The following is a 23,959-nucleotide window of genomic DNA, read 5'->3' on the forward strand; positions in this document are numbered from 1 at the left end:
CTGGTAGAGCAATGAGAATCAGGTAGAATCCAGCCCAGTCCCCTCCCTCCAGGAATGGCCAGTATGTACATAACTACTGGTCCAGTTCAGCAGCATCCATAGAAGAAACTTCAAGCACACATTCAGGTACTGGGGACAGTCATAGCAAGACTTCACAAGCTGGCAGGGTAGCCTTTCCATACATAATATGAGCTTTACTTGGTGAATCTTATTTATTTTTATTTTTTGTACTGGGGATAGAATTCAGGGGTCTTCTACCACTGAGCTACATCCTAGCCCTTTTTATTTTTTACTTGAGACAGTCTTGCTAAGAAGTTGCCAAGGCTGGTCTTGAATTTGAGATCCTCCTGCCTGAGCCTCCCAAGCTGCTGGGATTACAGGTGTGCACTACTACACTTGGTTTCACTTTGTGAATCTTGTTAGGTAAAAAAATGAGAACCTCAACTCATGGAAGATGAGCGTTTCCACAGGAGCATGGAGCACACTGGCTCACTACGGAAAGGCTGCATGAATGCCGCAACACATTTAGTTACGGAGATCGGGTCCTATCTGCTCAGTTAAGGTCTTTCCATGGCACCCTCAGATCCACTCTACAGAAAAGTAGCATATGCACCAGTCACTCCACCAGCAGTGGGGACAATGTGGGCTCATGTGACTCAACTACCCAGGCCGGTGTCCAGACACATATGAGGAGATGACAAATCTCCACAGTATGACTTTTTTTCCTTCTTTTTTCTTTGTCCTCAGTACTAGGACGGAACTGAAGGCCAGGTGCATGCCAGGTGAGTGCTCTGGCACAAAGCTACCCGGGTTCCCTGATGATGTGACTGACGTCCCTTGGCGTCACCATTCTTAGTAGATCTGTCTACAGTGAACCTAAAGAGTTCATGAAAAACTCTTTAGAACCTGAGGAGGAAAGGACGTTAAGAGGACAGGAGCCCAAAGGTGGAGGGGAGAGCAGAGCCAACCAAGGGGAGCAGGCAGGACCCGCCCACATTGCTGGGGGAGCTAGAGGACAGGGTGCTCAAGGATCACCTCGCTCCCGGAGATGGTGCCTGTAAGCAACACTGGAGCCCCATGCTTCAGCTGGATAGTATTCAGGAAGATGTGAGATTTTTAAATGACTTTATTCATCACTCTAATGAAAAGGGGTCAGATTAGTAACTAAATTTTTGCCTCCTATTTTTAAAAGCATTTAACACATCTGACCCATGAATGCCAGGATCTCACCTAACAGTTTCCAGAATGCAAGCTTGCCCTGCTGCCCTTCATCAGAGCAGGGTCTTCTCTTACCTGGTTTTGTTTTTTCAGCAGGTGACCCAGTCTTGAAGAAATGGAGAAGCAAGAACAACAACTATTTTTCCATCTACATGACAGAATCAATGAGAATACAACTCTCTGGGGATGCAAAGGCAGCACGGCCTGCCAGGCAACTCCAGAGCGGGAGCCACTGCTCAGGAAGCCACAGGGAGGAGAAGAGGTGGCGGCGGCCCTGCCAGGATCCCCACTTCGCAGAAGGCAGCAGCATCTTCTGGTGAGTGTCTTTAACTTCGCAGATCCAGGAGTGTACAGGTTAAGCGTAATTTACCTCTGAAGTAAAAGTGTGTTTTTCTTCATTCCCTTTATGGCTTTAAATAAAAGACTAGACTTTGACTAACATTTCAAATGCAGATTTGTGGGCATCTTTTGAAAAACAGTCTTACTTTTTGTTTAAGCCAAAGAAAATACAAGTGGAATATTTTCACAGTATGAGATCAACTAGATTTTTAAATTTAAAATGCCACCACCTGTTAATTCCTTACAGGGAGGTAATAACTAAGTCAACCTCCAGGCCATGTCCAAATCTTCAGTTCTCATTTTGTGCCAGTAATGAAAACAGAATGTTTTATTGGTTGTGGTCATTCTGAGTGGATATCCTAAAATGAAGTTTTCTTCTTTACATCAAAATGGCTTACAAAAGTTTACACATGTCAAAGGAGCAAGCTTGCTGTGATTAAGACTTCCATTTTCCTGGATAGCTGAACAGTTTTTGATTTCAAAACAAGCCCAACTAACACAGTAAACCCAAATGGCTCAAGGAAAAGTGTTCCTGTCCAGGGTGCTCTGTACATTATTCTGAGCCTAAAAATGACAAAAGTAACAGACAACAGATTTTCACTACTGTGGCCCTGGCCACTTCAGACAGGCACAGTGAATGGAGAGAGATCCAGGCTCTGGTGGTCAGCGACACAGACCTCCAGGGAATGAGAGCTGATAAGATGCCCGGGCTGGCAAGCGCTGAGCAACTGCTGGGGCCAGGCAGGCTCAGCATGGCACCACTCCGGCACTCCTGCGCCCACCCAGCACGCTTAGGAGGCTGCCGTCAAAGCCCATATTCCCAGTCTCCAAGCCAAATATCAGGTTCTCAATAAGGTAAATGTGATAATGAGCATTGATGGGTTTTTTTCTTTAAATAAAGATCTGAAAAACTTTGAGTATTAGATAAATTGTTTCTGCTGATTAAACTTATATTAATGTCTTAAACCAATAATATTTTAGAATATATGACAAGATACTTTAAGTTCATCTTGAAAGATGCCCATCTATTATACATATTTACTTGCTGGAATTACCTTTAAAAGAAAAGACTAAAGAAAAACAAAGTCTAAAAAATTCAGCATAAAAGTGAGTGCTTATGAAGAGCCAGTACCAACCCCCACAACAGGCCTTCCCAACAAATTAAATCTCATCTCAACAAATTTGGAATGCCTGCTCTAAAACAACAGCCCTGGGGTGACTCATGGCACCAAACCCACTACTGAGGCTTGCTGGGAGTGGGGAGGGAGAGCACAGAATGAACATGGACGGTAGGTAAAATGTTCTGAAACGATTCCTGGGAAGTATACTGTGCTTAGACAAAAACACAAGATGCAGGACAATTCCACTGAGAACTATAATGAAATTATTCCTGTAACTGATCAGAATTCAGCACTGGATAAAGGGGGAAAGTCACGCTCTACCTTTGCTCCACCTTTAAGCCACTGTAGCCATGGCTTTGATCCCTGTCTCATGGCTGCATTCCGCAGTGTTTCCTGACTGGCATGGCTTCAGTCCACTGTGTAAGCTTCATGTTATTTGGTATCTAGAAGCTATTTAATTCTACATATGTTACAATACTGTAACAATGCTCCTGTTCAAAGGCTGCAGCTATGGGGTACCAAAGATTACTAAAGCACACATGGACTAAGAAAGACAACCTAAGGAAAGGCAGTATGTGGCAAAAGCCTCAATGTGATCTCACATGCCCAAGAATTTAGAAGCCATGTGGGATTTAATAAAGCCCAGGAACAGGACATGGACTGGTAAAAATGCCCAGGCTGGACAAAGAACCCGAATGTCAATTCCATATACATAATGTGTGTCCATTCTTTCTAAAGCCTTTAAGGAAATAGATATTTAAATTTTGTGGAGAAAAAAAAATGGCTCAAAAAAATCAGTAAGATTATACTTCTTTAGGATTTCATATTCCTTACACTTGGAAGACACTACCTACTTTTCTTGGAAATTAATTCAGTGACAGAAAGTCATAAGTGTAATGAACACATTTCATTATGGATAAAAAAGTTGACTTTACAATAGAGAAAATGACGCCTGAGAACAGCTAGAAAATGCTTGCAAAGCAGAACAGAGTCACCATTACCGTAAAAGGGAAAATTGCCAGCCCCAAAGAGTAACCCTGGAATTTTCGCATTATCCCCTGGATGTCATGTTCAAGAGAGAGCAAGAGCTATTTATTTTCATCAGCAATGCGATCTCCAAAGACCTCATAACAACACCTGACCTGACTGCCTCACAAAGCTTTCACTGAAGTAATAACAGAAAGATAAACTGCTGGTGGCATTCCAGTAGGTAACTATTCTGAATTTCAAAGTGAACCAGAGCCAGAGTTAAGCAGGCAGCTGTAAAAAGCTGCACTGTCAGAATGAGGAGGAGAGATAACCAGCCCCCACGCCACCAGCTCCCCCTTCTTGCCTGTGTCTATGAAGGGAGGAAAACCACTCAGCCAGGTTCCACCCTGAAGGACAACAGGCTACCCCTGGGGCTGGTCTTCATTTAATTACATAAACTACTGAAAATACCCAATCCCCTGGGCTCTGCCACCTGTGGCCGGTCAGGGTTACATGAGGGAGGGCTACGTGGGGACAATGTGTCTGCACAGAGGGGCTTACTGCTACCACAGGAGCAAAACCAAGGCAAGAGACAAAAACTTCACCTCCCCGCCCCGCAAACTACAGCTACAACACAGGAAGAGATGTGACAAAAAACTACACTATATGGCTTACCTGTAATCAAAGTTTCTAAACACTGTAAAAAGCTTTGCTTTCATTTTAAGAAATTCCATTTCTAATTTTATTACACAGCTTTGTTTATTTTAGAGACCATACATGAAAATGCCGAGTTTTACGTTTACAAAGTACTATGTAATTTATAAAACATCTTTAAGGTTTGACATTTGGGGCAATCAACATTTACTGCACCACCATCGAACATCATGATCTGGCTGGTATATTTGGAAATCAGACTTTTTTTTTTTTTTTTAATTTTTTTAGAGAGAGAGAGAGAGATATTTTAATATTTATTTCTTTTTTAGTTCTCGGCAGACACAACATCTTTTGTTTGTATGTGGTGCTGAGGATCGAACCCGGGCCGCACGCATGCCAGGCGAGCGCGCTACCGCTTGAGCCAAATCTCCAGCCCCTGGCTGGTATATTTGGGCAGGGGCAGCTTTTTACTTTTCAAGCATGCTGGGTAGAAAGAAGCAGTACAATGAAAATAAATATAAAACATTTTAAAAATCCACAATCAGCATATATTTGTGGATTTCAATGCCTCACAGTCAAGAACTCAAGGATAATTCAAAATGCTGTCTGGTCAATCTGAACAGCACGTGTAATGATGAGAGGACAGGCAAGGCATTATGTCAACTCCGGGACAGAACTCCCGTCCAAAGTACAGAGGCTTCTGAAGAACAGGACACAGAAAAAGACGTGGCTTTTTATGGGAACAGAGAGACATGACTCAAATGACATTTTAGCTGACAAATTTCCTACCCTAAATTTCTAAGAATGGTAGCACTAATATTTAACTAATTAAAAGACTTTTGATTACTTTTTGCTATGGCTATACCTATTCATATACCTACATATAGCTCAAGATAGGCAACTACGTTATCATCAAATAACTTCATTAGATAAAGACATTTCGTATTTAATCAGTAAAGTATTTCTTTAAAACAATTCATAAACTAATTCAAAAGATTTAGGTTTATAATCACAAAATTTGTCTTACTTTGTCATTTGCTTTATTGAAAAGATGTAGTTTCAACATAATACAGAATAATGGCATAAATAAATGGGGAAAACACTTGAAAATATCTCAACATCTTCAGTCAGCAGGGAGATGCAGAGTCAAACCCCAAGGACCCACCACTCCATGCTTATTAGAACAGCTACAGTTAAAACACCTGATCTCACCCAGCACTGACAGGATGCAAAGCAAGTGGACTCGCATACACTGCTGCTTCAGCCACTCTGGAAAACAGCCTGGGGGTGTCATGGGGGGCAAACGTAGTGATGAGTGGACCAGCTATAGAACCATCTGATGTTTAGCCAAGAAAACGAAAATACCTGCCCACACAGGCTGGTACGCCATGCTTATAGCATCCCTGAAACACAAACTGGCAACGACTTAAATGCCCATCAGCAGAGGAATGCACCAACTGCGCCCAGTCATACGATTGAATACAGCAATAAGAAAGAACAGGGATAAACACAATGACAAGGACGATTCTCAGCAGCATTATCACAAGTGAAAAACACCAGGCAGAGAAAGTACATGCTATAAAATTACATAAAATTCTAGAATATGCAAATGAATCCAGAAAGACAGAAAGCCTGCCAGTGACTGCTCAGAGGTGGGGATGGCAAGAGGGAAGGGTTAAAACTCAGGGGTGGGGAGAACGCTTGTTATCTTCACTGTGGTGGTGGTTTCTCAGACATTCAAATACATAAAAACTGGCCCTATTCTAGTCAGCTGGTGGTGTGCAGCTGCAGCCCAGCTGAGCAAGACGGTTACCTGAGACCAGGACTTTGAGCCCAGTCTGGGCAACATGGTGAGACCTTGTCACAAACAAAACACTGGTAAAATTATGAACTTTAAATACATGTAGTTTTAGTATGCTTTGATAAAGTTGGAAAAAAAGTTACAACACTCTAAATTCTACCTGTTGTTCTTTTAGGAAATTTAAAGGAAAAACTTTCCGATTGCAGTAATCAGAATGCGCTCAGAACTCAAAACATGAGCCAACTTCGAGCCACAAAACCTGGGCTCCTCATGTGTATAGCAATTTGCATCTTCGTTTTCCTTTACTTAAAAAGCCCAGATCCTGAGGAAGCAGAGGAGGTGCCTACCTCTCCAGAAGCAGTGGAATGTGGCTTCTATCCAGATGAACTATGTTCAGCTTTATTTCAAGGGAAAGAGGCAGCTCCCCAAATCGCAAAATTCTGTAAAAACCCTCAAACAACTGGAATATTTGCTTATTTACGTACACCAGGAAACTGCTCCAGGATTTCCCAAGGACTGCACTTCATAACCAGGCCCCTGTCTGCAGAAGAGGGTAATTTCTCTTTGGCATATATTATAACCATTCACAAGGAGCTGGCCATGTTTGTGCAGCTTCTCAGAGCTATTTATGCACCTCAAAATGTTTATTGTATTCATGTCGATGAAAAGGCCTCAAAGAAGTATAAGACTGTGGTGCAAAGCCTGGTTGACTGTTTTGAAAACATCTTTATTTCAAAGAGACAGAAGGTGGTTCATGCTGGCCTTACAAGACTACAGGCAGACATTAATTGTATGAAAGATCTAGTCCACTCCAAATTTCAATGGAACTATGTCATTAATCTTTGTGGACAAGATTTTCCAATCAAAACCAACAAAGAAATTATATACCACATCAGAAGCAAATGGAATGATAAAAATATTACTCCTGGAGTAATCCATCCGCTAAACATTAAATCCGAGGCCAGTCAAAGTCATCCTGAGCCCAGTCCTGAAGGAAATGTCCATGTATCTCCAAATAAAAAATTCAAACACAAGCCACCTCATAACCTAACCATATATTTTGGAAGTGCGTACTACATACTCACAAGAAAGTTTGTGGAGTTCATACTGACTGACATCCGTGCAAAAGACATGCTTCAGTGGTCCAAACACATCCACAACCCAGAGCAGCACTACTGGGTGACCTTAAATCAACTAAAAGGTAAGCGCCATCCGACCATACAAATGTCTGCTCAGGTCAGAAGCAACCTCAGGAGTCTCATTCTTAATTGAAGATGCTTTCTACTTAGCTGTCTTCCTGTGGCTTTGTAAATGCCTGCTTGAGGAATCCAGGTCTTTGGTTTAGGAGTCTGACATTAGCAAAGGCCACCAGGTTCCCAAGCAAACATGGCTGCATTTGTTCTCTCTGTAGAAAGGAGCCTGGCATTTTGCCTTCACCTCAGCCAGAGCCTTTTGAAAATGCTGAGCATAACTTTTCGGAAAGTTCTTCATTCTTCCCTCACTTGATAAACACTACTGGAGATGCATTAGGGTCAAATGGTGTGCAAACGGCCATTAAGAATGGAAAATATTAGGGGCTGGGGACAAAGCTCAGTTGGTAGAGTGCTTGCCTCGCATGCACAAGGCCCTGGGCTCAATCCCCAGCACCACAAAAAGGAAAATATTAAAGCTGGTTGTTTTTTGTTGTTGTTGCAAATCTAATACTTTGGATAGGTTCTCCAAGGCAGAAGGAAATCTAACACCCTCTTCTAAGTGGACTTAAGTATTTCCTCTTTGTAAATGGCCAATTGGCTCCTCAGGAGCATGGCTTTAGGCTTAAAAAGCCACACTCATCAGTCCAGAACACCGTGCAAAGGACCTGGCAGAGACTGCCGAGACCCCTTTTAAAATCCCATACCTGTTTCAAGTCCCAATTTCAAATCACTGGAGAGGCTGTTCCAGAACAATCACAATCCAAGAACCCCCATGACCACGAAGAGCACCCAACATACATGAATGAGTTACAGGGGAGGCAAAGGGATGAAGGAACACCAGGCACACAGATGCAGAGCCCGGCCCTTGGTCGGCCCTGACATCACCACCAGAGTGGTGCACCACCTGCCCACGAGTGCTAGCCCCTGGTAGGACATAACCAACGAGGCGCCTCAGCCAACAATGGACTGCCCCCTGTCCTTCTCACTGACTGCCTGATCTAGAGGGAACGGCAATGACCTTGCAGAAGAACTTGTACTAAAAGTTCAGGAAGCTGGGTTCACACTGTGTGTGCTGGTTGTGTCTCCTTAGATGCTCCAGGTGCTGCGCCAGATGCTGGCTGGGAAGGGAACATTCGAGCCATGAAGAGGAGAGCAGAGGAAGGAAGTGTCCACGACGGATGTAGAGGTAAAAGCCAGCAAAGCAAGGCTATGGAACCTCATACAAAAATCACACAGCTGCTGCCTCAACAGTGGTGGGGGCCACTGCAACCAGGCTTGACCTGGAGTCAGTGGCCACCCAACAGCATGGGTGTCAAAGTGTACAAAGTTTTTAATTTAACATAAGCTCCACACAGAAAAGGTACAATCCTTAAACATACATGGGGATAAACTTTCACAAGGTGAATAAGCAGGGATATAACTGAATAAGTTTTTAGATAAAAGTCACAAGCTATCTGAATTTTTTTTAAATCTGCTTTTAGAATTCAAACCCAACACTGACTAAAAACGAGCCCTGTGTTCGCTGTGCATTAGAATATAAGACTGAATAACGCAGGTGCCTGATGACAGTGGGGTGAGCCAACTGCTGCCATGCGTGACTGCCTGCTACTTCTTTATATAAACAAAGTTTTACTGGAACAAAGCCACACCCATGTGCTTGTTTTACTGTGTGTTTGTTTTTGTTTGGTACTGGGATTGAACCCAGGAATGCTCTACCGCTGAGCTACATCCCAGACTTTTTTTTTTTTGAGACAATGTCTCACTAAATTGTATAGTCTGGACTCCAACTTACAATCCTCCTGCCTCAGTCTCCCAAGTCACTGGGATTATAGGTGTGCACCACCACGCCCAGCAGTACCTTATTTATGATAGTGAAGGGCAGGACTGAGTAGGGACCCACAAAGGCCAAAACATGTCCTCTCTGGCCTTTTACAGATAGTCTGCTATGCCCTCTCTGGAGCATCGGGCCTCACACTTGTCTTACCTGCATGCTTTCTAAAAGAAATAAGGAAAAGAGATTATTACATTTTTAAGTAATTCAAAGTTTATCCCCCCCCCAATCTATTCCTCGTCTCTTTGGTGTCCCAGAGGTTTAGTCATGGGAGGGGATAGATGGACACCCCAAAGCCGGGTTTTGGATGGGGAGCATGTGCCTTTATTCCATGAAAAGTCTAGAAGGAACTGATTGGGTGCAGAGGGGTTCTTGGCACACCAGGCTGGGGGATGCCTAGAGAGAGACACTGGAATGTGACTCCTGTGGACCTCTTCTGGCCCACTGTCACCATTCCCCCACCCCCAAGATGGCTGCTTGGGAGGTGCAGTAGTGTAGGGGAGAACAAGATGCATGACAGGCAGCTCACAGTTCAATGTCAAGGAGTTCAGCAGAGATGCCAATGCTGTGAGAGCTCTGAAAGGAAAATGGCAGGGGGTGTCCAGCCTTCAGGTGGAGCTGCAAACAGTAGTGAATAGAGAATGCAGAAGACCCAAGCAAAGCTATATGAAGGTGGCTGTGGCACAGGATCCCCTCTGCAAAGACACTTGGGCCCTGCAGTTTGTCCACGAGTAGTTTCCTAGCCATAGGCGGGGAACTACTGCAGAGATGGGAGGACCTGTTCTAATAGTGCATTTGGGTATGGCCCCTGGGTTTGACTAGACAAGCAAAATAAACCAAGTTCAGTTAGTTTTCTAGCTATTAAAAAAACTGACCCCAGGGCTGGGGATGTGGCTCAAGTGGTAATGTGCTCGCCTGGCATGCGTGGGGTGCTGGGTTCGATCCTCAGCACCACATAAAAATAAATAAATAAATAAATAAAGATGTTGTGTCCACTGAAAACTAAAAAATAAATATTAAAAAAAAAAGACTGACCCCAAATACATGGGCTATAGGTAAATGGAAACGTAAACTTTGATGTCAGAATAGTTCAAAGACAAGTAATTCTTCTGGCCTTGTGTACCTCCACCTCCTGAGAGGTAGCAGCAGAAGAGCTGGGATTTTTCCCTTTTGCCTTGTTGGTGGGGGTGGGGATGAATTTGTGCACACTGGGCAAGTGCACCACCAGTGAGCTACGCCCCACTCCTAAACATTCCATGAAGTATCTTTCAATGGGTAGACATGATTCAACTGGGGAGCTCTTCACAGGGCAAGAAGGCAACAGCGCAACAACAGCAGGTTGACAAACAGCCTGTCTTTCATTAGGAAGCAGGCACTCCTGCCATTACCACAGGGGTGGCTAGGACCAGTACCTAAGTGCTCAGAAAAGCAAGAGGCTTAGATGCTCCCTGAAAATGGTGTGCAAGTGGTGGAAGAAGGGTTGTGGCTACCAATAATACAGTAATGGCTCAGGAATACAGTAATGGCTAAAGATTTACATGGTGGCAACCTGAATGTTTCAACAACAGCACTGCCCCTAACTGCAAACAGTTCAGAAAGTTCTTACCATCACTGGCTTCAGGGTACAAACTGTTTGGGTATGGCCCCTGGGTTTGACTAGACAAGCAAAATAAACCAAGTTCAGTTAGTTGGCTGAACAGCAATCACAAAGCCACATGTGGGCAGCATTCAGATCAGCACCGACTCAGGCCAAGCACTATGGGTATAAATGGTGGTGCACCTTCTAGAGCCTGCACTCATCCTCACAAGCAAGCACTCTCAGGTAGACGCTAGTATCCGACCCCAGGCTCACCTAGTCCTAAAGCCACACCCAAATGCACAGGAAGGGCAGAGTTGGGTCTCAAACAAGGTGCACCTGCCCATGGCAACAACACTGGCCAGCTCACATTCAACCCTGCCACAGAATGCCAATATCCCACAATAACCGGCAGCCAAGAGCTCCTTTATTTTTAATTGCCTACACAGCATTAACAGGACCTTGAAAATGTTCCATTTTTTCTGTTTCCTTCTAGTTCAAACCCATATGCATCTAAACAACAGTTATGAAGTTATGATCAAGGGGTAGCTGATTCATTGCTCATTTATGTCCTGTTTTTCACACTGCTTATCTTTGAACTTAGACTTTTTAACTACTTAGATATTATTGAGATTCCATCACTTCGTACCAAGAGTGTTTATCAGTTATCCAGGCATTGTGGCACACACCTGAAATCCTAGCAACTCAGGAGGATTGCAAGTTCAACACCAGTCCAGGAAACTTATGAAATCCTGTCTCGAATATTTTTTTTTAAAAAGGCTGGGGATGTAGCTCAGGAATAAAGCACCCCTGGGTCCTGTTTCCAGTACCACACACACAAAAAAAAAAAAAAAAAAGTCCTTCACTTAAAAAACGTTTCATCATGATAGTAGCTGCCACCAGTGCCATGCCTACCAAGTGCCAGTTCTAGGCCCTTTACATAGACTCTGCTCAGCAGAAGCAGAGTTCCTTCTGATTTTATTTCATCTTATAAACAACATTAGACTTTTCAGTTTGCAGTACCCCTCTCCCTTTTAAAACACTATTTTCCTGGGCCGATATAGGAAGGGCAAAAGAAGGAGCTCAGCAGTGAGAGGGCAGGGTCACCAAATGGACAGGCCTCTGCTCCAGAGCTGAGACCTCACTTCTCACCTGCAAACTGAGGGTGCAAATGGAAACCACATCAGTGTGGTGTCGAGAGGATCAAGAGAGTAGAAGGTACCACACACAGTGTGAGGCACTAGAAATGCCACAGGGTTTGTCTCAAAGGGATCCCATCAGCACAGCTTCCAAATGCAATTTCCCTTTTAATTACACATGACATGCTCACTCTGCAAAACCAATGAAAGACAAAGCGATTATCATTAAAACTGACACCTTGTTGATGAACTACTCACGACCTAGGAAAAGACTGAGAAGGTTGTGGAATCAGAACCTAATAGAGTAGGGCAAGGTGGTGCACACCTGTAATCCCAGCAACTTGGGAAGCTGAGGTAGGAGAATCCCAAGTTTGAGGCCAGCCTGGGCAACTGGTATTTTGATACTTTGACTCAAAATAAAATAAAAGGGGCAGGGTGTATAGTATAAGCTCACTGTGGGTCCAATCCTCAGGTACACACACACACACAAAAAAAAAAAAAAAAAAAAAAAAACCTATCAGAATTTAGATTTTACCAGGCAAATGAGTGCTACTTCGATTCCCTGTGCCACACTAGCTAAGATTCCACAGTATTCACCTAAGGCAGTCAAGCAAGTATCAAACATTTTAGAAATCACAAACAAAAAGAATGAAAATGCTCCTTTTTCACCTTAAATTCAGAACTCAACACAAAAGTCTCAGCTAAAGCAATCACGGAAATGCTATTGGTCTGAACTCTTATGAAGGCACAGAGCCTGTCAGATGCCATCAGAAGCAGCGCAGCCTCTTTTCTGTGTGAATGTGAACTGGGGGGAAACAACAGCAGCTCAGTTTTCGTCTTTCTTCTTGTAGGCCACTACATCCAAGACACCTGTGTGTACGGACTAGGAGACCTGCCATGGATCATTAAGTCACCTTCTCTGTTTGCCAACAAATTCGAGCCCTCCTCAGACCCACTTGTGGTTACATGCTTAGAGAGGCGGCACCGACTTCAGACCCTAAGGCAGGCAGAAGTCCCCGTGGAACCACACTGGAGTTTCCAACAGGAAACTCGTTTCAACATGAAACTGACCCACTAAGCAGCGTGGATGCTCTTTTGGGGATCACTCTGTTTCCTGACTTGAAACAAGAGGACAAACCAAAAGAGAAAGAATGGGACAAGACCAGTCCAAAAATGAATTCAGAAACATGCTATTGACAAGACTTTACTATTGATTACAGGCCACTTTTATAGCTTTGAGAAAGAAATCACAAGAGAAAAAATAACTCAAGCTACCAGTGGTGACATATGGAGAAACATCTGGAGGCAGACAGCTTCAGGAGATGGTTGCTGAAAACCTGGGTTCTCCAAATGCTGAGATCCAGGTTCAAGCTGGAGCTAAGAGCAACACATCTTGTTCTGAGGGCCTGAAACTCTTGTATAGAGACAATAACGCACAAGCTCCCACTGAAAATGAAAACATGTTTATCTAAAGTTGTCCTTATTGGCTAAGAACAATATAACCTTATTCTGGAGAACCCTAGAAAAATACCCAATCATTAATTTCTCTGGGTCAAATAGGTCCATGTGGAGTGGAAACACCTGAGTGTCCAACACTACCAAAGCTGTAGGGGACGCTGGACGATGAAAATGTGGTGAGAAAGACAGAGGCAGTGAATCTTGATTTTTAACTTTTATATTTTTAATTAATTTAACTTCAGATACTATATACACGTGTGGTGCAGGGCTACCATGACAGAGCCAGGCCTAAGGCACCGATGGTCTGAACTACCTCCAGCCACAGATCCAGCTCTCCTCCCTCGCAGGGTCCCTGTTTTATTGTTGCTGCTGTCACTGAGAATTTTATACACACTAGTTGAAAACTTTCTCTAAAAGTGTTCGTGGTATCACACAGGATTGAAGTATACAGCCACTAAAGAACACAGCATAAAACAACTAAAAAAGGAAAAGCAGGAGGAAACTAAAGAAGTGAACATATTTCAAAGGCAAACTGCAAGCACCTCAATAAACAACCTTCCCACACACACAAATAAAATCACAGCCCTGGAGAGGCAGGAAGCTAAGGAGAGGAAGAGAGGTTCTGAAGGCAAGCACCACAGGCCAAATTTAAGCGAACCACAGAACAGGAAGATCTTGATTTAAATGAACATTTCTTCCCCTGAAAACGCACAGAAAACATCAGCAGTACCAGAAAGACAACAGGAGTCTCCTGTAGCACACCACCATTTTGCTTCAGTCTTCCAGGTAAACAGCATTCTCAAAGGTACGAACTGAGACATTCTGACTGCCTGGCTTCACCATAATCATGTGCTCTGCATTTTATAAAAACTCAGTAGTGACTGGATGCAAGCCACATTTAAAAAAAAAAAAAAGAAACTTAAAGTCTTTTCAATGTACTTGAAACATGGGTGTATGGTGCAGGGCTACCGTGACAGAGCCAGGCCTAAGGCACTGCCTTCACTCCATTTCAGTGTCAATCCTTAGCACAGTCATACACTATGAGGAGTGACCTGATACATCAGAATAACTACCACCAGGGCTACTGTGAGGATCGAATGTGTTATCATAGAAGCAGCACTCAGAATAACATCTAATGCTTTCGCAGAGCAGGAAACTGGGGCACAGGCAGGCAATGAAACCTTCCCAGGATCACTGGGCTCGGAAGCTGGCACTGGAGCAGGCAAGCAGTCTGGCTGCAGAGCCCAGGCCATCACTCAACTCCATGAGGTCTGTGCCCTCATTGGAAGGGTTACAGACTGCCCCTGCCCTGCAAGCTCCGATACTATCACAAACATAGCTCCCTAAACTATAAAAGTAAGAAACTAACATAAGAGACAGTGCAACAAAGCAGCTTGGGACCTGAGCTCTGGTGGAGTTTTGGGGGAGGAAATGGATGAACAGGGTGAGAGACAGATGGCCACTCTGACTATGGAAGGCTAAGAGGCCAGGCAAGTGGCAGCCTGTTAGTATCAAACCAAGAAGAAGCCAATGCTTGCTCTATACTGAACCAGACTCTATGTGTACTCATTTGTAAAGTAAAAGGACAAAATTAAATCATAAGTAAAAAAAAAAAAAAAAAAATGTCTGAAATACATTGGCAAGGCCATATATTATGTGATTCCCCGAGGCTGAACATTCATCAAGACCACAGAAATTGCAGAAATCTTAACCTGGAAGAGGCCAGGGTCTGGGAATTAGAATTAGGAGACCAATTTTGAAAATATTTCTTTTTCTAAGTAATCTTTCCCTTTCCACTCCACTTACTTCATAAAATGAATGCAAAAAGACAACATCAGCACCCATAGTTTTACTTCTTATTTTAAAACAACCACAAATCCCATTCACCCCCCTAGAAAGCCCAAATATACAAAGCCAGAAAGTTAGCAAGCCAAAAACTACTTATCATACCCCTAACATCTGCTCAGCAGCACTTTTCACATTTTACTACTATGCATACAAATCATCTGGCAATCTTCTCAAAGTGCAAATTCTATTTCAACAGGTCTGAATTAGGGCTGAAATTCTGCATTTCTTAAAAAATCAAACAAACTCTCAGGTGATGCTAATATCACAGATCTATGGATCGTGCTCTAAGTAACAAGCATCCCATAATTACTCCAATTGCTGCTGCTTCTTACAAGAAGTGAAGAACACAGTAGGGAATACAATTAATTTTTTGGCTACTGATTTGTTTACAGTAAAAATAAAACAAAACAAAAACCCTAGCAACTGTATCTGTCTGGATCCTGTTAACTGAAATCAAGTGCACACACCATGTGTTTTCCAACATGGGACCAAGGCTATTTCAAACCCTTTAATCTCTTCTAGTGAGCTGAAAAGTCCAATGTCAGTGAAACCACAGACATGCACACCTGTGATCCCAGCAGCGAGGGGCTGAGGCAGGAGGATTGCAAGTTCAAGGCTAGCCTCAGCACTTAGCCCGAGCAATGTAGTAAGACCCTGTCTTAAAAAATAAAAAGGGTCAAGCACCCTTGTGTTCAACCCCTAGTAGTCCGCCTGCCAAAAAGTAGAGAAAACACATGCCCTAAATACCCTTGAGGCTCCTGACATTGTTCTAATGTCAGTGACTTCTCTATATTTCAGACATTATCTAAAAAATGAAAACACTTGTCTTGGTTCCTGACACTGTGGCTTTATTTCCCTTCAGTGACATCCGCATGATTTGCTGCAGCTCCAGAAGATGTGTCATTGCTCTTCCCCTCAACAGAGTTTGGCAGAAATGGCTCTGAGCTTAAGCTTACTCTTTCTGAGGCAGTAAGCAAATATTAAGAAAGGTAATAAAAAATACTATGACCAAGGAGACTTTCTTCCTTCACCCAAGCAGGTCTGCAGAAGTGCTGCCAAATTATCAGCATCTCACTCAGTGATGTTCTACAGAGATGTTTGACACCCTGTCTGTGGATCACCTCAAAGCAACATCTCTATGTCTAGCAATCATGCTCTCCTTGGAGAGTTGGTCCCATGACATACACACTCTTCCTTCTAGGCCCGGAACAAATGCTTACCCATTCATGTAGCCACTTCCCACCAGAGCACCGCCATAAGAAAGTGCTCTGGCCCCTGAACATCAAAAACACCTTTACCATGTTGGAATTTGGCCTCAAAGAATAAAATGGAACAAGATAGTTCATGTAACTTATGATTCCTGTAGGACTGCAGCCTCCCTGAGCATAGGGCCTGTCATCTAAATCTTGTTTTCCCTTGCAACACTAGTAACATTGTCTTCCAACAGGAGACACTATAAATACTGCCAATTAAACTACATAATCAATTCTTTTTTTAAAAAAAAAATAAAGCTTAATAAGAGTTTCCAAATTCTATGAAGGCTTCATTCATAGTCACCCCAAATGCCCTCCACTGACTTCTGCACCACCAATTACCTTTTACCTGCCTGAGCTCTATAAATGAATCACCAAAGATGTCCTCTTCCATGTCCAGCTTCTTTAGCAGAGGGAATAATTTTAAATCTAAAGTATATCTGGGTTAAAGCTGCCCTCTAGCTTTTCAGTGACCTTAGAATAAAATCCATAAACACAATGTAGCCACCCTGGCCCTGTATAAGTGACCCCTCTTAACCTTCCAATCTCACCTACTTCTCCTCTTCTGCCCTCCACCCTGGCCACACTTTCTATTCCCTGAACTAGCAAAGTCCTCTGTCACTCTGAGCTGCTAACATGCTATTCCTGCTGCCAAAGAGGTTGCTTTCAAGTGTGCACGGCTGACTCCTCTTTCCCTCTAGTTTTGGTCAAACCTCCAGAGATGCCTTCCTGACCTCCACTAGTGCAGTCTCTCCCCGTCACTGCCTTGAATGCTTCCTTCCAAGCATCCATCACAGCCCATACAGTCTTGCTCCTTTATTGAGTGTCTCTCTCTCCAGCTGGAGTGGGATGCCCAAGGGCAGGACCCTCAAGGATTTTTTTCTTCCAGAATATGCCACCAATAGGTACCTAGGGCATGGCTGCCCCCATGACAAGTGCTTCATGAAAGCTACTGGCCGAGAATCATCCACAACATGGGGAAATAATACAGGTCTAATGAAATCCAGTTAATACAGGTATACAGTCAGAAGCTGCAGGCATCCATAACACCAAACTAAATGCCAGGCTTTCCAAGGCCAGAAGAACACCAAAGACATGGGGGTTTGGGGCTTTGGTAACACAACTCTATAGAAGCAACATCATAAGTATTTCCTTTGTGTGAGCTGAGAAGGCTAGCTGTCACACCAAGGCATTTGCTCATTCATGTGAGTGTTTGTGGAGGATATGCCCTAGAGGGAACAAGCCCCGGAGATCAGAAAATGAACCCATTTTGTTCCCACCTTCAAAAATTCATGGTCCAAAAACACACACATAAATACACATTGCATCATGATGAGGTCAGTGGAGTAACACAGTACCAAGGAAAGTGGAAAGAGGACTAGCAACAAAAATTCACCACGGAAGTAAGAACTGAATCCAAGGCTCAGGGGGAGCAGGGCCTCTCCAGGCTGGCAGGTCAGAGTAGAGGGAATGCAGGCCCAGGAGAGAGTGGCACATCCAGGAACAGCCCAGAGCTGACCTGCACAGGCTGGTTACATCAGGTCACAAGAAGCTGGTGAGTCTGTACTTTCACCAAAAAAAAAAAAAAAGAGACACAGCAGAGTTTTAAGCAGAGAAGCAACTTATCAGATCTGTTTCAGAAAGAATTTAAGGATCCATAAATGAAAAGCAGAGGGAGAGACCTCAAACATCTGATTTCCTCAGCTACTAAAGGGAGTAAGTAGAATATGGCAAGAACTCACTGTGTGGCAAACTTCTGCTTTTATCTCTTTCAAGGCACGTTCGGAAAACACACAACCACAGCATCGAAGGAAGCAAAACCTAGAGAAAGAGTCCAACATGGAGAATAGCTTAGACAAGAACTAAAAATTAGTGATTACATTATCAATTAGCTTTTCATTTACACAACGACAAGAATCACAAAGATAAATTTATCCTATTAAAAGAAGTATGTCCAAAATTTTTTTAAAAAATTGAAACTAAAACCATAAACACATTAAAAGACAAAATAGGCACTAAGGGAGAAGATGTTTTAACTATATATGAGGTTCAGAGCTTATTTTATTACTATTTGAAGGGACCTTAACAAGCAATAAAAGTACAATAGAAAACTGAGAAAAGGGCATTAACACAAAAAAGAAATATTAAATTCACAAAAGAAATATTAAGAAAAGAACATGAAAAAATGGTTAACCTCAAATGTTAAGGAAACACATTTCAAATTCACAATATGTAATATTATCAGGCGATGGTTAACGAATTAAAGGATATTCAGTGGAAACCATCTGAGGACAGAGGTACATTTGTTGGTAGGTGGGCACAACTTTTCAGGAAGATAATTTGGTCATAGCAACTAAAGAATCACTTTAAAAATTTCTTCCAGGGCTGGGGTGTGGCTTCATGGTAGAGCACTCACTTAGAACATGCAAAGGCACTGGGTTCAACTCCCAATACCGTGAAAAAAGAGAAGAATAAAGAAATGTGCTTGTACAGAAACATGTCCCAAGTACACAAATGTTGAAACGTATTTGTGTCACACAGTGAAGTACGGTACTGTCTGTAACAAAGAAGAGAAGGAAACCACTCCAGTACTCATCAGTGGGGAATGAATAGTTAAATTAAGGATGAATACCCACAGAACTATTAAGAGTAAAGCAAACTGGTATTCCAGGCCATGAAACATGTTCAGATCAGACAGGGAAGTGGAAAAAGAAGAGATTACAAAATATGCATAACAGGACCCCATGATCATGTGGAAGAATCCGTGTTTACTCACAGGGATGTTTGAAGAGGAGTAGAGAAGTGGGATGTGGGTGTGATGTGAAGGAGGGGACAGTAAATGCCAGAAAACTTACAGCATAACCCCTAAAGGTAGGACTGGAGGAGCAGAAAGCACTTCCACACTTTACTTTACACAGCCCCTTACAAATGCACAACAGAAATTTTCACCAATATCCCAGGGATTGTAGCAGAAGCAGACCACCCTGACAAAAATCCAATAAACAAAATGGCAGTAAATTAATGAAATGCTATTTAGGATGAAAAAAAAGTCTTATGGATGATTATCAATTATTACATATTAGGAAATTACTTTTCTTTAAACAAAGATCCAGTGTTTTACTATACTAGAAATTTATTTCTATTTCTCCGTATATTTAAGTCTTTGTATAATCTTTATTACGTATATCAATTCATCAAAAAATTTTCTAGTGCAGAGGCTCTATTAATCAGGACAAAAGCCAAAGCAGGCACAACTCAAGTAACTTAGAAGAGAAAAGGAAAAGAGATTAACCTGCAGAAGAAAAGGGAAGGAACCAGGGGAGCCACAGTCACAGCCACAGGCTGTAGGTAGCTCCCACTCAAAGCCCTGCCACTAAGCTTTGTCTTCTGGCAAGTTCCTCTTCAGGGCTGAACTACAGTTTTCTTAAAAAGAAGTGGGAAATCAGACATAAAAGGTCATAATATTTTATGATTCTATGTGTATGAAATAACCAGAACAGACAGGTAAATACACTGAGACAGAAAGCAGACTGGTAGCTGCTGGGGGCAGAGTGGCTGCTCAGCAGGTATGGATTTTTCTCCCAGGGTGATAAAAAATATTTTGGAATTAGATAGAGGTAGTGACTGCATGACAGTGTGAATGTATTAAATGACACTACGTGTGTACTTTATTTTTTTTTTTTAATATGGTGCTGGGGATCCAACCCAATGCCTCATGCATGCTAGGCAAGTGATCTACCACTAAGCCACAACCCCAGCACATGTATACTTTAAAGTGGTCAATTTTATGGTATGTGACTTTCACTTCAGTGTATGTACATATGTACATGCATATATAAAAAATACATGAAAGTGAGAAAAGATTAGGAAAATGAGTCAGGATCCCCAGAATATTTCTTTGTTCGTTCCAATCAGTGAGGTTCAAGACAGACGCTAAATGGTTTAAATTCAGATTATTGGAAGAAGATAATCTTCAAAAGCAAAGGTTCCTTGGGCCTTATATGTTACTTCTCTCCAAGTCCACAAAGCTCTGGGCCATCCAGAGCATGGAGGTCAGTCTCTCTGGCACATTCAGCACACTGCCTGGCACATGGGAAGTGGTCCTGATGTGTTTGTTATGTGAATGAACACACAGTGCCAGGACACCTGAGAGTAAAGGCAGCTGCTCATGAGCAACAAAGTTTTTTACTTAACTAAGATGCTTTTCCCTTTCCTAAATGAAAACAGGCAAAAATGCTACCTTTCAAATATGTCATGTAGAGACAGAAGACTCCAGAGGGCAGTCTGGACTACCTGTTATTAAAGATACTTCTATATGGTGGGTAAGGGGCTTAATGATTCTGCTTGTGAGACATCTTATACAAAGACACCTATTAACCCATTCAACGTTTCTATTTTTAAATGAGGAAAATGTATAGTTCATTTATATTTGTTATATAAATCTCAACCCCAAGATTTCTGAGGCTCAAGTCAGAGGATGTGTTAGCTAAATAAACTCAAAGCAAGTTAGTGTTACCAGCTGGGCCTTCAGTCTCGTAACAATGTTTGCCACTGCATACATTTAGTAACATTGAGGAATAGGTGTTGTTTCAAGGGAAACTTGCCCCTTCTGTCCCTTAGGAAAAGACAACCAAATAGCCAAACTCTGGTCTTATGTCCCAAGAGAATTTCTCCAGTTCCACTTTACTTTAGGTTTTCCTCTATCAAGAGCAGAGAGCCACAGACAGCACAGCTAAGCAGACGTGGTCAGAGAAGATGGCTGGAAAGGAGAGAGCAAGGCCCACCATTGGGCCAGCCCCCACTCACCTGTGTCGGCCGTTCATCTCCAGGCCCACCACGGGGCAGATGAAACGTGCTCGCTGGAGGTCATCGTGCCTGTCGCCTTTCGTGTTTCCTCTGTCTCCTCCCCAGGCAGGATTATCAGAAAGCTTTAGTTCTGTCACGTTCTGAGAAAAGTCATTAACATTCTAAGAATGCATTTGGTAAATGGATCATTCTTTGCCTTAAAAACCCCCTAAATTAACAGAGAAACTGTTATTCTCATCCCTCCCAAGCCAAACCTCTCTTCCATAGATGCTTCCTTTGACCACCAAGAATCACAGATAAAATATTAAATCATAAACTGTATAGAAAGCAGGATTTTAAAAATTCACAGACTACCAAGTACAGATGCTCCATTTATTATGGGGTCATGTCCTGGTGAACTCGGGGTAAGGGGAAAACGCACTGAACACACCTCCCCTAACCAGCACCATAGCTTAGCAACACAGTGCACTAGAGCACTGGCTCTTCACCATCATGGGCACAAGGCAGATGGGGAGCTGCTCGATGTCGTTGGCCAGTACCACCAGGGATAGCGCATACCTATCGCTAGCCTGGGAAAAGACCAGAAGTCAAAATGCCAAGCAGGATTTCCACTGAATGTCTATTATCTGCACCAATATAAAGTCAAAAAATCATAAGTCAAATCATCCTAACTAAAAAACCATCTGTAAATTTGTTGAGTAATTTCTATTTTGTGAGTATTTAAGGAAAAGGATCTTCTCACACCAAAAATTACTGCACAGAAGACTGAGGGTGTATCTTAGTGGTAGAGCACTTGCCTCACATGCATAAGGCCCTATATTTAATCCCCAGCACTCAAAGAAAGGGAGAAAGGGAGGAAGAAATTACTGCACTTTAATAAGGAATACTTCTCTTCCCGCTGAGTCTGCTCCATATTACTGACCATCCATATTTATATAATGATTGAAGAGTCAATAAAATCTGTGGGCCAGCACCTAGTGAGTCTAAGACAGAATACTGCTATACTGTATTTCAACACACCAATATCGGGCTTTCCAGAATGCAGCTTGATAGGTGGTTTGATGCCACGGCTCCACTGCAGCATTCAAGGCATTTCTTCCTCTTTTGATTTTAACACTCTGAGGAGCAGCTAAGTGCCTCAGAAGGAAAGCCACTGCTCATCTTCCTGGGCAAGAGCTGCTCAGAGTATTTGTGGGCTGCAGTGATAATCTTGTGTATCTGCATTATTTCACTTGAATTCTTTTTCTTTGCTGCTCTGATTTCTCTAAGAAATCAGAGTGTATGTAAGTATGTGTGTTTTTACATTAAAGGTTCAGCTATATATAAAACTAAACATTTTGTTTTTAAGTATAGAATTATGTGAATTAATTTCAATATAACTGAATTTTTGAGGCAAGATAATTTGTGATACCATGGGGTTTTCAGGAATTAATTCTCTTCCCAAAGTAGAAGAGTAACTAAAATCAGCACAGCAATTTCTATAGCACCACCATTAGCTACATTTCAGAATTATTAACCTGCCTAAAGTGAGCATATCCTGTAATCACTCTGAGAATTCAAATGAAAAGCTTAGTATCATAATAAAAAAAGTAAAAAGAAAAATCCTAAAGACAGACTGGGAGTCAGGGGAAGGAGTTCTAATTTAAGCATCTTACAGACTAGCCATGTGAACTAAAGGAAGTCTTTTTGAGATGAGGGGTATAATAAATTCTTAATTGTCTGATTTCCTCTATGGACCAAATTTGAATGATTCTGTCCTTTCAACAAATTCCTTTACTAAAAAACTTGTTTATCCACTATAATGGAAGAATTTTAACTTGCCAATCAGAACTTCTAATATATAGCTGAACTTTTAATATAAAAACACACATACTTTGAAAATTTTGTCATTGTATGAAAATAGATTCCAAATTTAAAATTCAAGTCGCTGGGGCTGGGGCTGTAGCTCAGTGGTAAAGTGCCTGCCGTGAACATGTGAGGCACTGGGTTTGATCCTCAGAACCATATAAAAATAAATGAGGATATTGTGTCCAACTACAACTAAGAAAATATTTAAAATAATAATAATAATAATAAAATTCAAGTCACTGAGTCCTTTTTTTTTCAGTGCTGAGAATCAAACCCAAGACTTCATGCATGTTATCAAGGGCTCTGCTTCTGAACTATATCCCTAGCCTTCAAATACCTGAATCTCAATTACAAAAATAATGCTTCCCAACAAGTTTACAAGACATTAAGAATTTTCAAAGGATTTTCATTCACATGAAAGCACAATAGATTTCTAAGACAGAAAGTACATGGAGGCGGGGGAGGGGGGGGACTCCAGACTTGAGATTTACAAGACCTCCCAAGAACAGCCATACTGTAATGGTGGGTTGTGACTATATTCTCAAATTTCTAAATTTACTCTCATGTACATGAATTCCATAAAATAAACCTCGTTACACTGAGACCCCAGGAGCACTCCAGAGTCACTCTTCTTACCTTAATGCTTTTAATGTGAGATGCTGCCTTCCCAAGAGCCTTTTCAGCAGATTTGTCCAAAAGAAACTCAATGACAGCATCTTTGTTATAAAGTCTGCAAGAATAAGAACTAGTCAAACTATGAGGGCAATAATCAACTTTCAAGAAAACCAACAAAAGAAGAACAAATTTAGTGCAACCCCAAAAGCATTACATTTGATAAAGGAAATGCTCTGCATTACCAAAAAGTATATTGTATATTTCACCATGTTTCAAATACTATCAGAGTT

The 23,959-nt window shown here is 42.2% G+C and overlaps 2 protein-coding genes across 2 annotated transcripts in view; one reads left to right on the plus strand and one right to left on the minus strand.

Moving 5' to 3' along the window:
- Positions 1 to 23,959, minus strand: part of Rtf2 (replication termination factor 2) — a 42,447-nt gene that overhangs the window by 12,488 nt on the left and 6,000 nt on the right. The window contains exons 3-5 of the mRNA XM_046433354.2: positions 23,691 to 23,784; positions 21,207 to 21,346; positions 18,143 to 18,221 (exon numbers count right to left, since the gene is read on the minus strand). Of these exons, the coding sequence (XP_046289310.1) occupies positions 18,143 to 18,221; positions 21,207 to 21,346; positions 23,691 to 23,784 (313 nt within the window). The remainder of the gene's footprint in view (positions 1 to 18,142; positions 18,222 to 21,206; positions 21,347 to 23,690; positions 23,785 to 23,959) is intronic.
- On the plus strand, positions 6,337 to 12,919 carry LOC124085571 (beta-1,3-galactosyl-O-glycosyl-glycoprotein beta-1,6-N-acetylglucosaminyltransferase 7-like). The gene is made up of 3 exons (XM_046433355.1): positions 6,337 to 7,303; positions 8,386 to 8,481; positions 12,693 to 12,919. Exons 1-3 carry the CDS (start codon positions 6,337 to 6,339, stop codon positions 12,917 to 12,919), a joined length of 1,290 nt encoding a protein of 429 aa, XP_046289311.1.

This window comes from Marmota monax, unplaced genomic scaffold (assembly GCF_021218885.2).
Source record: "Marmota monax isolate L192 unplaced genomic scaffold, Marmota_monax_Labrador192_F-V1.1 WCK01_AAM20220418_F8-fsc00014, whole genome shotgun sequence".
Lineage (NCBI taxonomy): Eukaryota > Metazoa > Chordata > Mammalia > Rodentia > Sciuridae > Marmota > Marmota monax.